At 33.4% G+C, this 18,361-nt stretch overlaps 1 protein-coding gene across 1 annotated transcript; it reads right to left on the reverse strand.

The window, feature by feature from the left end:
• Window positions 1-5,765: 5,765 nt before the first annotated feature.
• Window positions 5,766-16,454, reverse strand: LOC143247717 (protein SLC31A2-like). Its single transcript, XM_076496135.1, has 3 exons — window positions 16,151-16,454; window positions 12,563-12,770; window positions 5,766-12,068 (listed from the first exon to the last, which is right to left on the reverse strand). Exons 1-3 carry the CDS (start codon window positions 16,233-16,235, stop codon window positions 11,861-11,863), a joined length of 501 nt encoding a protein of 166 aa, XP_076352250.1. The 5' UTR covers window positions 16,236-16,454; the 3' UTR covers window positions 5,766-11,860.
• Window positions 16,455-18,361: the final 1,907 nt, after the last annotated feature.

Below are 18,361 nucleotides of genomic sequence, written 5' to 3' on the forward strand. Positions count from 1 at the left end.
TCATGCTGACATTCCTCACTGAAGTTTGCTGTCTAATCTATTTTACCATCCAAGTGGAGCACGTGGTATGAAACGCGAGAAGTTGGTTATGAAGAATCAAGGACGGTTGTTATTAGTTGTTGCTCTAAAAAAATAATTTGTAAATCCATTATATAAAACATATAATAATTACAGTTCACTCAGTTAACCTTGGTCGCATCATTAATTATAAAAATTAACTGTACAAGTAACATCAAGACTATTACTATGTCTGTCTTATTCCAGGCAGGCCTGATGGGTTCTGGTATTGGACGAAAGGTATTGTTCGGCAATGGACATAGCAGATACAGTGTGGTTGACGTGTGATAACATGTTCGTTTTACTTTCATACAGTTCTTAAACATCACACCAGATAGCGCTTGTCTGAACAAGTGTTTGGCTTTGGTTCTTGCTGGGCCATAGCACAACTCGTAAAATAGTTACTTGTAATGAAAGATATTATATTGTGGTTGAAATTTGAGAGGGACAATCCTCCCCTTTAAAGAAAGAGTAAATAGGGGGCATGTTCCTCGTGTGAAGTACAAAATACGCCTCTTCTAGAATTACTGTTAATCACAATTATTGTTTTAATTACGTCTTTCCTAGTGGGAAATACGGCTCGGCATGATCAAGCATGTTAAGGCGTTCGACTCATAATCTGAGGGTCGCGGGTTCGAATCCCAGTCGTACTAAACATGTCGCCCTTTCAGCGGTGGGGGGCGTTATAATATTACGTTCAGTCCCACTATTCGTTGGTAAGAAGAGTAGCTCAATAGTTAGCGGTGATGACTAGTTGCCTTCCCTGTAATCTTACACTGCTAAATTAGGAACGGCTAGCGCAGATAGCCCTCGAGTAGCTTTGCGCGAAATTAAAACAAAAACACACGTCTCAAATATACATATTTTATTTAATAGATTATTATCAGCACAAATGGTCATTAAAACATGTGACCTTAATTACGTCACTGCAAGATGAAACTTAACATCTATTTTATAACTATAAATTTAGCACAGATTGTTAAAATATTGGTAGAGTTTCATGTGATAATCACGTGTAAAAATAGAAAACATTTAAATTATAGATATCTTTAACTAATATAGTATATATGTGACGTATCTAATACATCAGTGTTAGTCTGAGACGTTGGATTTGGGTTTGTTTGTCGTTGTTAAACATAAAGCTACAAAATGGTGTTCTGCCCACCACAGGTATTGAAACTAGGTTTCTAGCAATATAAGTCTGCAGACACACCACTGGAGAGCGCTGATTTTAGTTTGGCTAATCTACTCTCAAGAATATAAAAGGTCATTAACGCCTTAAGACAGGTTACTGTGACGACATCTTTCATATGTTTTCTGAACTATTTCAGATAAAATGAGAACTGTCGTAATCTGAGGGTCGCTGGTTCGAATCCCCGTCACACCAAACACGCTCGCCCTATTGGCCGTGGGGCGTTATAACGTGACAGTCAGATTACAAGTTGAACGCCTTAACCTACCTGGCCACCTGTTTTCGTTTATCTTTGACAATTATTGAGCCTTAAATAAATATTTTAATTATATTTTACAATTATTAAACCTTAAATAAATATTCAGCCACTAGGTGGGTATCTATTTTTAGTTATTGTTAATTATCTCTAAGGTAGTAAGTTCTTATTTATTTTTCAGTTCAAAGCAAGCCAGTAGTTTGTTTGTACTCTGTCTACCACATGGAATCGAGTCCCGTATTTTAGCTTTGCAAGTCCGGTACTCTCACCGCTGGTTCGTAATAAATTATATTACTGTGTGTATTTCTCATGATCACTCACATTTATATTTACATTAATTCTATTTTATTTTAGAAAACACATGACGACAAACGACAAAAGGAAAAATGATAACAGTGTCTTAACAAACATGGTTGGTTGGACGAAAGTGTATTTCCCCTAAACAGGTCAACCCACCCAAGTAAAAGGAAAGGTTTTAACCCACCTTTCGTGTGAAAAAATCGTGTTAGTGAGAAGACGGTACTTCGAAAACAAATCAAAGCGCTTAAAGTTGGCCAGTGTCTCGTGGAGTAATATGTTACATAGAACTTACATATGTATTCAAACCTACACGGATCTCATGCTGAAATAAACTTCCACATGATGACTGCGCATGCCCAACCAACATTAAGTCGGCTATTGTGTTTTGAAGCAAAAAAAAAAAAAAAGAGAGAAGTAATACTTCGTGGCATAAAATATCTACTGTCCGCTGTTCACAGAGAACACCAGTGTAGTGACCAAACTCCGCAAGGGGGGAGCTGTAACTGAAAATTAAATTTTGTTAAGGACATCCGACATCGATACCTGAACCTGTATGTTATAACTATTTCAGTGGGGGTCTTGCAACCGAAAACAAAATTCTCGTGGGGACTACCCTCATGGTGCCTGTACACTAAAGTTTGATCATGGTGGCTTGTAAGTGAAAGTATTAATACATGTTGCCCCGACGAGGGGTGGTGGAAGTCAGGAACGGTAATTCGATTTCAAACGACCATGAAAATATAATCACAGACTCCTTCGTATCTGTTTCACCCACCTTGCCTTTCCCAACATCTCAAATAAACAAGGCCCCTCCTTTCCGAATCTCCCATGTCTGGTCTTGCTAGCTAGGAAACTGTGGAAGCGGTATATTTATAAAGACAATTAATATAACATGTTGAGTAAGAGCCTAGTGAAGTGAATAATTATTTTTAAAACTTATAACAACAACAACTGTTACAAAATATGACCCCTGCCATACGATGACTCACTACCAAGGGTCAAAACTTTGCGATTATTAAAACCAGAACTTGCCCATTGTGAGTTACTTTTATTATACTTTGGAATCAAACAGGATTTGTTTTATATTTAACAAGGAGTTCGATTCTAAACTTTGTTTATATATGGCATATACTTGTCATGTCTAATTGTTCTGAGCAGAAACCGAATTTTCTGTTATTTTTTTTATCAAGAAAACATTACCGGATGTGTAAAATCGAACTAAAACATACATATGTGTTTCAACTGAGGTGTCAAACATACACTCACAACACCATAAAATATCAATGACTCTTTACGAATCTGTCTGCGTTGTGCTTCGTCTGTTTCCGGTGTTCTTTCGCATCTTTCTTGCTAAGTAATGTTCTAATATACTTAACTCGAAACAATTGGTTTCCTGTGTGATTCGGGGTATATTGGAACAGTAAGGTTTAGATAAACATATATTGTAATTTGATCAAATCAGCACCGAATTAGTAAGAAATGAATTTCATGTAATAATAACTTGTCATAATTATAATTAAGGGATATTAAAAACGAAAACAACAAAATTCATTTCCGTTGTGATATGAGCTAAGTGTAGACTACGTTTCTTTTATCTAGTGACGTAACTGTTAGTTGGATTACACAGAAATAAAACAGCTAAGACTAAAGGTTTCCAAAGTTTACGCGTTTGAATAACATTTAAAAACGTCTCATTTATGGTGAGATTTTTTTTAAACTCAATTTTTCGTGCGGGGGAAAAATCTGTTAATCGATATCAGAATGAAATAATATAAACTCCATGACAGTTATAACATGCTTACATCCTCCATAAAGAATTCTGAATGCAATACTGCGACATTTTGTAGATGTTGATATGGTCCCTTACGAAAACCTGACGATTATTATGAAATATTTCATAATCACATTTGATTCTTCGTTAACTCATGTTTACGTTTTTTTCTCTGTCTTTCATGAGGTGACAATCGATAAAAGGCTTAGCTTGAATCCAAGACCTGTTTAACCCGTATGAGCTGCCAACATCTAGTACCATAAACTGTCTGTAGGGTCATTCGAATATCACATAAAGCTATTTGAGGGCAATTTGCGTTATTCGTCCCTAATTTTGCGTTGTCAGACTAGAGGGAAGGCAATTAGTCATCACCACCCACCGCCAACTCTTTTACCAACGAATAGTGGGATTGACCGTAACTATATGACGCCCCCACGGTTGAAAGGGCGAGCATGTTTGGTATGACAAGGATTCGAACCTGCGACCTTCTGATTACGAATCGAGTGCCTTAACCACCTGGCCATGCCAGCCTCCAACCCGTTATAATGATAAACGATTATCCGAACGGTAACTTTAATCATGTAGTTCAAAACCTACTCGTTTCTTGTACCTCTAAAGATTAGTTTTTACACCGCAAAAATACACACGTAACAGTTATGACGTGTAGTTTGTTACAATCTGGGTCTCCTGCCCAGTTTGTCCTACACTTTTCAACTGCTCCTGTTGAACTACGACTGTTGGTTTTTAAACTCAACTGTTTAAAAATGTATAATTCTAAAAATGAAACAAGTATTGCTAAATTCGTTTGTTATTTTAATACATGTAACTATTGGATATATTATACAGCAATCTACATCAGTTACATATTTATGACGTTTGTACATTTGCGAAACGAAAAAATCAATTTTTTGTGCAAAAATATTATTTTGTATGTATCTGACGTCACGAGGGAAAGATTACTCAACACAATAAGAATGAAGGGTTAGAATATTTCTTAGGTCCTGGTAGTTTTCTTCCTCTCTCTTTCAAAACGCATTTACGAAATATTTACCTAATTTAAATAGCATCACTTTGGTTTTCTGTTAACTTTTCCCCATATAATTATTTTACCGACAAGTTTTTACAATTTACCTACTTTTTAACATTAAAAAACCTGTTACATTTGTAGCTTCGTAACTGTAAATTACTTATTTGTTGATGTTATAAACTTGATAATTTATTTAGAAACAAACTATTTATACACAGGTTGGGTACTTCTCACATTAAAATTAATCTGAATACGGAAATAAAAAAAATCATATAGCAACCACAATCTATATAAAAATGCGATGGAAGAGTTTGACAACGTTTTGGGTGCCACCGAAAATTTGGGAAGATATGTGGACAAACCTTTCTGATGCAAAGCATTCAAACACTCAGATTGTACAGGTGTGCTTCGGGCAGGATATCCTTTAATTGCTTTGGAAAACAAATGAATATGGATCAATTTGAAGCACCAGGACCATCCAAAACGAGATCTGCAACAAGGTGTAACCCAGTTATGATAAGCAAAGTGCACCATCTAGTAACAGGTAAGAATCCAAGAACACAAAAGCTTAATGGTAAAGTCACTCATTTGCTCGAGATAACAGTACGCAACATAATCAAAGACGCGCGACTCAAAAAAGTAGCACAATATGCATGTACATAAACTGTTTTCACACAACATATCTGCTTAACCACCGCATATCTCAAGCAACTGGAGAATAGTTGTTCATGTTACTCCAGATGACGACATATTAGTTGTCACTGGACACAGTCTCCATATATATATTTTTTTATGATTATACTATTGAAGTGGGTGCTGCAAAATCAACACCCTCACACATTTAGACAGTTTGTGGAAAGCACCAGGAAGGAGAGATGTGCTTTGGACAAGCCAACCAGCCATAAAATATAGCAAATTTTGTAGCAGAAATGACACCACTTAGTTATTTTAATAATGCACAGTGGTCATAAAGAGTATGACCTAATGAGGCAACATTGTGAGGTCACAGAACAGTTTTCACGAAACATATTCAACCTCTGTATGATAGCTGATCTACATCATAAAGTTTAAGGATTTAAATACGCAATTTGGAAAGATGGTTTTGGTAATTATCCAAAATTTCGTGTGTGGCACTAAATTAAATAATCCAAACAAACAAACAAACAAACAAACTCATTTTATTCAAAAGCTTGCAGCATTTGATAATACAAAAAATATTTTTGATTGTGAGACACAAACTGTAGACATATCTAAAACTACTTCTAATATTAAAGCTGCACATAGCATGAAAACAAATAACCTGTATAAACAAACTCATGTTATTCCAATATCCTAGAGCATTAGATGATACAAAGAAATTTGTTTGACTGTGCTTTACGTCTTATGACTTAGTTATTTCAACTGGCATCCACCACATTGTTTTCATTATTTTACTATTCAACAATTGGAAAACTTGAAATTATAAGCATGCTCTATATCACACTAATATAATATAGGAGAGTCCATGGATCTCTACTGTTCTTACTAGATAGCACAGAAACAGAATTTGAATTAGACAGCTCAAACCTTCGATAAGAGGTCTGGACATACTGCTATGAGCTATAGGATTAGGATTAGAATCCAAAGATTTGGTGCTCCAAACCAGATTAATGATTAGAATCATTTTACATTTTGGAGCCCCAAGTCATAGATTAAAGATTAGATTCATCTTATAAGTTCGAGCTAAAATCATAGATTAATGATTAGGATCATCTTACAAGTTGAAGCTCCAAGACATAGATTAAAAATTGGAATCATCTCACAAGTTGGAGCTCCAAGCCATAGATTAAAATTGGAATCATCTCACTAGTTGGAGCTCTAAGCCATATATTAAAATAAGGATCCATAGGTTTGGAGCTCCATCCCACAGGTAAGGATTACAGTCCCTGTCAATATTTTATGGCACAGATCAAGAAATCAGAATTTTCACTTATAATCTAAATCTAGAGGTCAAAGGAATAGTTCTGATCTAAGATCCCACGACAGAACACTTCAGGTTATAGGATTAAGGTATATGATTTTGAAAAAGAACTGTTTTGATAACAAGGCTGACTTGGTATTTACTCAAGTAAACAAAGAAAGTAAAATGCCAGCACAAAATACAGACCACATGTCAATCATCCTGTTAAAATGTCCACACTTTCTTTATAAGGCTTTTTAATTATGGAAGACAAGGTCAGAAAACATAAGATCTGTTTTGTCCAAGTTCCATCTCACAGCTTTAAATATCAAAAAAAAAAAGAAACTTCCATTCCTGTGTTAGACCAGAGAAATAACACATTCTTTAAAAACAAAGTTATACATATAAAGCCCTGGATAAAGACTGGACTATAAATGATTACCCTACCTTCACCTCCCAGAAATAGAAACAACACATTTACAAAGTATGCCTATATGGTCCCTGGAAGTAGAAATAATGGGTGTACCAAGTATATCCATATGGTCTCTGGGAATAAACATAGAACACATACCAAGCCTATAGTAAAAGCAAGGTATTTCAAAGGGAAGTTTATGCTTATAAGAAGCACTCTGGACAAACCTTATTTGACCATCACAGTGCTAAGCCTAAAGTTAGCTGACTTGATTTGTTAAGAGCATAAAAAACACAATATTCCTAAATAACAAAAACTTGTTAATGCAAATATTTATGCACCAATATAAGAAAAAAAAACACACAAAAAACATAACAACAGAAACAGAACACATCAGGAAATTTTTTACACTTGGGAACACATTTTTCTGTCTCTCTAAAACAAGACTTACTTTGAGCAGCTGTTGTTAACACGTATTAACGAGCTGTAAACTGGCAATACATTTCTTTGTTATAACACCGAATGTAATACTCTTACTTAACAGGAAATCATTCAGTCAAAATAATACATAAACTACAGAAAAAAAAAACCTCAGTTGCTTGGATAACTGTATAAGAAAATATATGAAAGTTTTCAAACTTTAATATGAACAAAAAGTTAACAATGCTTGTATTTTAACCAAACAATTCTTTTAAAATGTCCTGCAATTTAAGCAAGAATTTTGTAACTATATATATATACACACACACACACGTATTCTCTAAAGTAATATAGCTCACACCATTAGACAACAGTATTCCAGATTAAATACAATATTTAATGTTACAGCAACAAATGTTTTAAGGTTCACATTCTACACAATTCAGAATCAAATGTTAACTTGAAGACAAAAATGATTACACATTGAAGATACTCATTTTCATTTGTATAATAATACATAATTATTGTATTTATCTTAGAACCAATGTGAAAGGCAACTAGATTCTATCCCATGCAGGTGCACATTCAAAGAAAAATAGCCAATGTGGCCCCTGGAAACAAAAATAATGGTATTCTTTCTATGCATTTTATGGATTAAATATTAGATTAAGATTAAGGCTACTACAATAATCTGCAAAACTGTTAACCTTAAATTATGCAACAAAACAAATATATTCCCTCTCAAACAAGAGTTCTAAAGGTATGGAGGCTTTAGTGGTTCATATTAAAATGATTTTTAACATTCAAATCAACAACAACAACCACAGCTGATATTAATACACATTCAAATCAACAACAACAACCACAGCTGATATTAATACACATTCAAATCAACAACAACAACAACCACAGCTGATATTAATTCACATTCAAATCAACAACAACAACCACAGCTGATATTAATACACATTCAAATCAACAACAACAACAACCACAGCTGATATTAATTCACATTCAAATCAACAACAACAACCACAGCTGATATTAATACACATTCAAATCAACAACAACAACAACCACAACTGATATTAATACACATTCAAATCAACAACAACAACCACAGCTGATATTAATTCACATTCAAATCAACAACAACAACCACAGCTGATATTAATACACATTCAAATCAACAACAACAACAACCACAACTGATATTAATACACATTCAAATCAACAACAACAACAACCACAGCTGATATTAATACACATTCAAATCAACAACAACAACAACCACAGCTGATATTAATACACATTCAAATCAACAACAACAACAACCACAGCTGATATTAATACACATTCAAATCAACAACAACCACAGCTGATATTAATTCACAGTAAAACAAAATGTTTAAAAACAACATTTTGATTCTGTTTAGTTATTGCACCTTCCTGATCGTGTTTTTTACAAATGAAAGTATATCACAGAGTTTTTGTCAAGATGCAGGGTCATTAGAAACAGCATGATGGGGTGTGGCTACATACAGAAGCATGTTCACCTGGTTGTAATAAGACAAACCCCATCAGAGAGCATTCCTCACCTAAGATATGGTCTTTTAATATTTCTAACTTCTATATATTGACTTCCACTCATACGAACATGTTATTTTCTGGTCCCCTGGCAACATGGACTATAAAAATATGGTAAGACTAAAAATGTTAATACAAAGTAACTTATCTCTGTATAAGAATTTCTTAGAGTTATTGGTTTGTTCATCCAGAGATGATGAATTATTTTTCTCTAATACTCAGCTGTGTAACAAAATGTAACAGTCAGCTACATTTTTAACAAACACCAATACAACCACACAAAGATTTACTGTTTGAGATTCTTTTTTCTTTCACATAATTCTGGTAATATTAACAATTATTAAACTTTTCTTTACACAAAGCACAAATAATTCATTTAACAAATTACGTTAATTTATCTGGAACTAAGATTTACAGATATAATAAAAATAATATCAAAATAATGTTCAGTTTTCATGTTCAATACCTACTGGCCATGCAGCTTGTGCGTTACATTCGAACATTTGTCGTAAGGCCTAAAGTAATACAAGGCACGAGATTAAATGTGTCAACGTAAATAATTGGTATCAATACATGCGAAGAATTATTTAGAATTTGTTAGTTCATTACTCATTGAGCAAGTTATCAGGAAATGACTAAAAAACAACAATAGAATTCGATTCTATTACACAGTTGAAAATCACAAGGAAACACGAGTCTCAACCCAAACAACATGAATATTAAAATATCATTTTCTTTCATGGCACAAGCTTTTCCCATTTTTTTGTATTCAATTTTATAGTACCAAAGCTCAAGTTACCCCCCACAGTTCTAGTCAGCGTAACAGATAATCAAAGGCTTTCAAGCCAAGCATATTTATATAAACTATTTGTTAAGTGTTTAAAACATTTTGAGTAACTACTTTAAAGGTATTTCAAGCGTACACAAAGATCCGTCCACGTATCTTTATTTTGGTAAGTAGACATCATCAATTGCCTTATGTTCAAATCTATTCCTTCAACCAAATTCACAGTTAAAACATGCACTTAGTTAAATTACGTAATTTTTGAATATTAATCAAGGCATAATTCATACAATCCTCAAATATTCACAAGTTGGAGTGAGATTTTTGAAACTTAGGCCACTTGTCAATAGTACTATTTTAGTTGAAGACACAGGTGTAGGCCTACTGAAGTGATAAAACAGTTATGAACTTTATTAATAACCCCCGTTCTCTAGTACTTAAAACTTACCCATGCAACGGACAATACTAATGTGAAATGCTTATAATGCTTGTAGTAATTTGTAAACATATCCTATAATACCTTAAATGAAAAAAATAACTTTCAGCTTTGGATCTGCAGCCTTGTATAAATCTAGGAATTTTGAAACACAAAAATATTAGTTTATTTACATGGTTTCTAAACTTACCCACATTCTCTGTAGTTTTTAAACCTCTATGTGCAAAAATTAAGGTATTTAAGAGAAGTTTTAGTTTAATTTGTGCTTCATAAGATCTGTTATTGGTGAAAATCTTTTAAATTTCCACAATTATTTCCAATACAAGGAACATTACATTTGACAGTCCACATCTACTATGGCTGCCACTTGAAAGCCACAAGAGCAAGGCTTAGAATGATCATCATTATTTGGGACATTATGAAATTGGTTTTGAAAGAATTGCTTGCAGCTGTCAGGGTTCATTAGATAAGTTTGTAATTGCTAGTTAATTTTAGTAGACTTGGTTTATATGTAAAGCTTACACAAAATGACTACTTTACAATAATTCCACAAAGTGACCAATAACAAGAAACATTTGTATCATTACAATACAGTGTAAGTTTGGCACAAAAATTTACTGATAAATTTTCTAAAATCTACTTTTGTAAACTTGGATTTGTTCGGTTACCTCAAAAACAAATACAACATACACTGCCACAAATCATCTGTACATCTTCAGGTGTAAGCTGGATGTCTCATCTGGTTGTACTACAGTAACTTATTTGAATGTTGCACAAGCTCAGGGAATTTTTAGTTGGTCATTGCTATGTGCAAGTTTAAATCTATCTTAAAGTCTGTAAAATGTTGGTCTAAAGTAACCTTTCACGTACCGCACACGATCAAATTACAAAAGGTTCCCTAAACTGCAACATATTCATGAGAAAAAGTTTGAAACTATATTTCTTCCTAGTAGAAAATAAAAACCCCACAATTGAGCACTATTTCAGACTTGAGAATACAGCAATACAAACATCATAAACCAGTGTATGCATGATGCCAAGTATTTACAATTCTCTCCTATATTTGTAGACAACCTACAGCAGACAGGAAAACAATAACACCTGCTCATGGTTAATACGTGCTAAATAGCTCATTGGGGGATACAGTTACCTATCACATGAAGGATGTCAAGGCACATATTTTACTGTAATGATATACGACAGGAAGGAATATTGAAGAAAACGTAAGTACATTGTTAACCGATATGTTATAATGAATGGGGAAATTTCTATACATATTATGACAATATACCAGCAAAGTTTCACAAGATACAAATGGGCACTCAACATTATCTTCCAATATTGTCAGAGGCACAGTTCTGTATTTTGTGGCTATGATGTGCCTTTTTTTCCATAAACACATGCTGTTTTTATATCTTGTATAAACAGTAACAAAATAAAAAACACTCTAAGTACACACATACATATATATACTGTAGTCTCTAATAACAACATTTTGTTAATATTGTACAGTTAACAAAGTTTACAATGTCATCACTACAACACAAAACTTTAAACTACAGTGAATAAATCAAAGTATTACTCACACTTCTGTTACAGTAACAAAATTACCAGTTTCTAATGGTTTGTTTTAAAGTCCAACAACCAAAGAACCTAGAGATAATGGTGTACAGATGGAATCATTCTGAGACTTTATTCATCACTTCAACTGGTATTAAGACAGGTTGGTTGAAGACATACACACTAAACAAGTGGTAGCTCAGAAATGAAGCTATAAGGATGGACAGGCAAAGCCAAATGTTGAAACTCATGACCACCAGCATTACCATGTAGCCCATTATAACCTGCACCATGTGTAGGACAGTCTGTATCAGATGGTATCTCAACCTGAAGATAAAACAATAATAACACGCTGGTATCTCAACCTGAAGATAAAACAATAATAACATGTTGGTATCTCAACCTGAAGATAAAACAATAATAACACGTTGGTATCTCAACCTGAAGATAAAACAATAATAACACGTTGGTATCTCAACCTGAAGATAAAACAATAATAATACGTTGGTATCTCAACCTGAAGATAAAACAATAATAACACGTTGGTATCTCAACCTAAATATAAAACAATAATATTACACAGTTCATATCTCAAATTAAAATAAATGCATGAACCACAACTCCACACAAATATAAAATAATGAAGTTTAAACAACACTACACCCTAAACAATACACAAAGGTTAAGAAATTAAATCTACAGAATGAGTTATAAAGTGAAACATATCAGACCTCTTTGAAAACGACTTACTGAGGAATGTATGAACTTGTCACTTGTGTGATAAAACTGTAAAAAATATTAGTAGGATGTATGCATCTTACCAGAGAGAGGTAAAAACATCAAAAAACCGTCTGTGTACAAGTGGAACATCTGATTTGTTAGCTGCAGATTCGTGACTACTACATCGGCTCACGCTGGCATTCTGAGGTGGGCTTTTCCTCAATCTCTGAGTGAGGTAATGGCGAAGAAGTTTCACTGATTCGTAACAGACAGTAAAAATTGCAACACCAACACATAATCCAATAAATCCTGGGAAGAAGTGGGCATAATAACATAAAATTAGTTAACCAATTATTATGAGTAATAAAGCAACAAGCATAAAGCAATAATTTGTTAGCTTTCTCTCATTACTATTCATGTTTTATGTCTACATATATTCGGTACTTTCTGTTTGGTTGAAAACACGAGACATTTTATAAAGATATATTTCTAATAATGAATAATGTAAAATGTGTTTCAATGGGCTAAGAATATCCATTTATTGATGGTTCTTTTTCCCTTGCTGACTGAAATCTATATGAAGGGGTTGTCCTACAAGTGCTAAACTGTCCCAAATTCAACATTTTGAAGACAGTGCAGCAACACCAGCACCAGATGTAATGATCATAATACACATTGAGAAAATTATACACAGATACTAAGGTGACACTAGTCATAATTGATGAACCAACTAGCTCTAAGGGAACCCCACCACAGCCTCATTTAGAGATAATCAAGTTCAAAGTTCAACTACCAGGGTCTTTCACTTCATTTCATGGATTGCCATGCAAGTTAAACACATAATGAATGAAACTTGTTTGAGTTAGTAAGACACCAGGTTCAAAGTTAAAGTGTCAGCCAAAGGTCCTGAGTTTAAGCTGCCTTCACAAGAATTTATTACAACACTGGTTTCTTATAAAGCAAACAAATAAATGAACTAATCAATAGGTTGAAAAATATATTACAAGCCAACAAAGACACAGGGTGTTAATTTATCTGTAAATATTACACCATACAAAAATGTCAGCAATTAGTTTGGTAGTTTTAAAAGCATACACCAGTCATAAAGAAATCTCAATAACCACTTATTTTCTGTGATAGAAAACAGGTATTCAACTGATTCAACTTTCATGAGTAAATTCATTATGAATGTTTCAAGAAAGACTGGGGTTTAGAGGTATTTTTTTAAGAACACCTAATCAGAACAGTATACAATTCTAGTGCATTAATCAATAAAAACAGGATTGATTGTTTTACTTTCTTACAGATTTCTTTCTGAAGGTATATTAGAAAATTTTCAATTAAAAATTAATAAAAACAATGCTGCATTTAGGTTTCAGTTAATAACTCACCATTAAATATAAAACTAAAAAGCAAAATTAATAAAAATAATAAAACAGTACATAATTAGAATTTTATGTCTGTGAAGCTGTAGGTGATCATAGTTAAGACTGTGTATGCTAAAAAAGTGACAAAATATTCACTGGTTAATGATTCAGTGTCACTGGTTCTGCACAAAGTTACACATAATGTTCTGACTGTACTGTGGCCACTGACAAAATATGCACTGGTTAATGATTCAGTGTTCACTAGTTCTGTACAAAGTTACACATAATGGTCTAACTGTACTGTGGCCACTGACAAAATATGCACTGGTTAATGACTCACAGTGTTCACTAGTTCTGTACAAAGTTATACACAATGGTCTAACTGTACTGTGGCCACTGACAAAATATGCACTGGTTAATGATTCAGTGTTCACTAGTTCTGTACAAAGTTACACATAATGTTCTAACTGTACTGTGGCCACTGACAAAATATGCACTGGTTAATGATTCAGTGTTCACTAGTTCTGTACAAAGTTATACACAATGGTCTAACTGTACTGTGGCCACTGACAAAATATGCACTGGTTAATGACTCACAGTGTTCACTAGTTCTGTACAAAGTTACACATAATGTTCTAACTGTACTGTGGCCACTGACAAAATATGCACTGGTTAATGATTCAGTGTTCACTAGTTCTGTACAAAGTTATACACAATGGTCTAACTGTACTGTGGCCACTGACAAAATATGCACTGGTTAATGATTCAGTGTTCACTAGTTCTGTACAAAGTTACACACAATGGTCTAACTGTACTGTGGCCACTGACAAAATATGCACTGGTTAATGATTCAGTGTTCACTAGTTCTGTACAAAGTTATACACAATGGTCTAACTGTACTGTGGCCACTGACAAAATATGCACTGGTTAATGATTCAGTGTTCACTAGTTCTGTACAAAGTTACACACAATGGTCTAACTGTACTGTGGCCACTGACAAAATATGCACTGGTTAATGATTCAGTGTTCACTAGTTCTGTACAAAGTTACACATAATGTTCTAACTGTACTGTGGCCACTGACAAAATATGCACTGGTTAATGATTCAGTGTTCACTAGTTCTGTACAAAGTTATACACAATGGTCTAACTGTACTGTGGCCACTGACAAAATATGCACTGGTTAATGATTCAGTGTTCACTAGTTCTGTACAAAGTTACACATAATGTTCTAACTGTACTGTGGCCACTGACAAAATATGCACTGGTTAATGACTCACAGTGTTCACTAGTTCTGTACAAAGTTATACACAATGGTCTAACTGTACTGTGGCCACTGACAAAATATTCACTGGTTAATGATTCAGTGTTCACTAGTTCTGTACAAAGTTACACATAATGGTCTAACTGTACTGTGGCCACCGACAAAATATGCACTGGTTAATGATTCAGTGTTCACTAGTTCTGTACAAAGTTACACAATGGTCTAACTTTGTACTGTGGCCACTGACAAAATATGCACTGGTTAATGATTCAGTGTTCACTAGTTCTGTACAAAGTTACACATAATGGTCTAACTGTACTGTGGCCACTGACAAAATATGCACTGGTTAATGATTCAGTGTTCACTAGTTCTGTACAAAGTTACACATAATGGTCTAACTGTACTGTGGCCACTGACAAAATATGCACTGGTTAATGACTCACAGTGTTCACTAGTTCTGTACAAAGTTACACATAATGTTCTAACTGTACTGTGGCCACTGACAAAATATGCACTGGTTAATGATTCAGTGTTCACTAGTTCTGTACAAAGTTATACACAATGGTCTAACTGTACACTGTGGCCACTGACAAAATATGCACTGGTTAATGACTCACAGTGTTCACTAGTTCTGTACAAAGTTATACACAATGGTCTAACTGTACTGTGGCCACTGACAAAATATGCACTGGTTAATGATTCAGAGTTCACTAGTTCTGTACAAAGTTACACATTATGGTCTAACTGCACTGTGGCCACTGAAGAAATATATACTGGTTAAGTGGAATTACGTTCTAAGTGTTTTAACCATCATATTTATCCTTCACTTAGTTTTCTATAGAACGAAAGTTTCACTGAAGCAAAGAAGACAAGAAACAGCATCCAAGTGATTTAGAAGATGTAAACTCATAAAAGTAGACCACTTATATGTTGTTTGGGACCTGAGGGCTAATTTAACTTTTTTAATCTATTTTTGAGCATAAAGAATTGAAATACATGAAAAATTTACTTTCAATGTCAGTATCTTTGTTACAATCTGTTTATCTTTTATGTGCTCACCTTCCACTGTTGAAGAACCAAGTCCTTTAAATAGCAAGTTTTCTACATGGTATGAAAATTGAAAATAAGACCCGTGCATGGCCATTTCTAAAACAAAGTATAGATAAAAATTATACACTTAAGTAGTGAAAACTAACATTTATTTATTGTTAAGTACAAAGATACACACAGTGGTCTAACTGTACTGCAGCCACTATCAAATATCTGAATGAAGTTTTAGTGTCATAAGCCTTCACAATTAATGATGTATCTCTCGGAAAGCATCAGAATTACTGTTGGTCTAATATGGAAAGCATCAGAATTACTGTTGGTCTAATATGGAAAGCATCAGAATTACTGTTGGTCTAATATGGAAAGCATCAGAATTACTGTTGGTCTAATATGAAAAGCATCAGAATTACTGTTGGTCTAATATGGAAAGCATCAAATTACTGTTGGTCTAATATGGAAAGCATCAAATTACTGTTGGTCTAATATGGAAAGCATTAGAATTACTGTTGGTCTAATATGGAAAGCACAAGAATACATCATTAAACTACTATAAATATGTAAATTCTGCCAGTCCATTGTGTAGTCTAGAATTTCAATTTTCCAAGTTACCTTTTAAAGGACTACAAAGATATAGTGAGAATATGGGGTCACTGAAAAGTAAGAAAACTGCTTAGAAAGTTATTTTAGAAACTGAAAAATGTTTTTAACATTTTCAGCCACAAGGAACTTTTTAAAATGTCACCACATGTAAGATAACTGCTTAGTAATCACTTAATCTGTAGTTTCCAAGACCCTCAACCTTTCTCTAAGTAAACATTTCTGTCAGTCAGCACTGCAACAGGTTGAAGACTGAAGGTGACCTGTACATCAAATATTTACCAGATCAGTTTACTGGTTAAACCAATCACATGTTCCACATCTATGCACAAGTAATTACAAAAACATTTTATAAATTATACAGAATTGAAGGGGAGTTTGCAAATCTTATCCCTGGAAGCTAATAATTGGACATTTTTAATATCTTGGTTCGTTACATTCTCAAATACTTAACTGTTAAATACTGTACACTTACAGAAGTGGAACATGTTACATGAAGTTGAACAGAGTTAGAAGCTATAAATATTTTAAACTACAAGAAAGACAATAAAGATTTTCTGCAAAATAATCATATTAAAACACAAAAAAACTGACCTATGGCTGTGCATTTATCACAGTATAAAAATGTGAATTTCTTTGGGAGATTAAAAATAAACAGTTTTTCTGTAAAACCTGTCAAAGTTTCAAGTTTAAAATGAATAATCCATTATAACCTAATTAAAGTTATAAAATATTAATTTTAGGCTTAACTCTCTTATGTACAGATTAAACTTGCATAAAATAAGAAATTATCAGTTTCTTTATAAAAATATTACTGTATATAACATTATCACAAAACTAAAAAACATTACAAAACTGCTTTAATAGTAATAATTTATGTTTCATGCTTTCAAATATCTGAATTATTAATTCATAGAGTTCTCTGTTTGTAACTTCTTTAAAAAAAAACCTCTTGCAGAAACGTTCTAACATGAAGTTACAGAACATTCTGGATGTTAGTGTTTTCACTAACAAGTCAAACACATGTTGACAGAGTTTGTTACAGGAAGATGTTGTAGGAAAAATCATACTCAAAATCTGGGAAAAAATTGTTTTTTATAAGTGGAAGATAAAAAAATATTTTTCACATAATATAAAAAAGAAATATGCTTACTCTAAATTATTACATCCCATAATGAGTCTTCCAAATTACAAAGTGGCTTTTTTAAGTAATAATATGAATAACAAGGAACATTCAAGCTTGTTAGAAAGTAAAACTTAAATCCATCTTTCATTACTACAAAATAATGACAGTAAGTGGATTATGTCACACACACTTGTGTCGAGTGAGAAGCGAGTGATCCAACCCTATTTTGTGTTGTAAAAAAAGTACACTTGAATAATTATAGTGTAAGTACTTGTAGAATTTAATGTTTCCTACATAGTATCTGTTCTTCTGATGGAACATTAACACATTTTGGCTTGCTATAGTCTCATATCCCTGCATCCCCATATTCTTAGCAGGCTTATTGTACACTGCACAGTATCTAACTCCTGATCTCACAAATCAAAACCCCTTTCAAATACTCTGTGTGTACAGAAATGTATATGTACATGTGTTTGTACTACAATAACATGTGTTAA

This window comes from Tachypleus tridentatus, chromosome 3 (genome assembly GCF_004210375.1).
Source record: "Tachypleus tridentatus isolate NWPU-2018 chromosome 3, ASM421037v1, whole genome shotgun sequence".
In the NCBI taxonomy this organism is placed as follows: domain Eukaryota; kingdom Metazoa; phylum Arthropoda; class Merostomata; order Xiphosura; family Limulidae; genus Tachypleus; species Tachypleus tridentatus.

Bases quoted from the DNA above. Each gene is read 5' to 3' on its own strand.
- LOC143247717 (XM_076496135.1), bottom strand. From the start codon at position 16,235: ATGGCCATGCACGGGTCTTATTTTCAATTTTCATACCATGTAGAAAAC. The intron at 12,771-16,150 runs GTGAGCACATAA...ACTTCTTCCCAG, and splicing joins TGGTTCTTCAACAGTGGAAG to GATTTATTGGATTATGTGTT. The intron at 12,069-12,562 runs GTAAGATGCATA...TTTTATCTTCAG, and splicing joins GATGTTTTTACCTCTCTCTG to GTTGAGATACCATCTGATAC.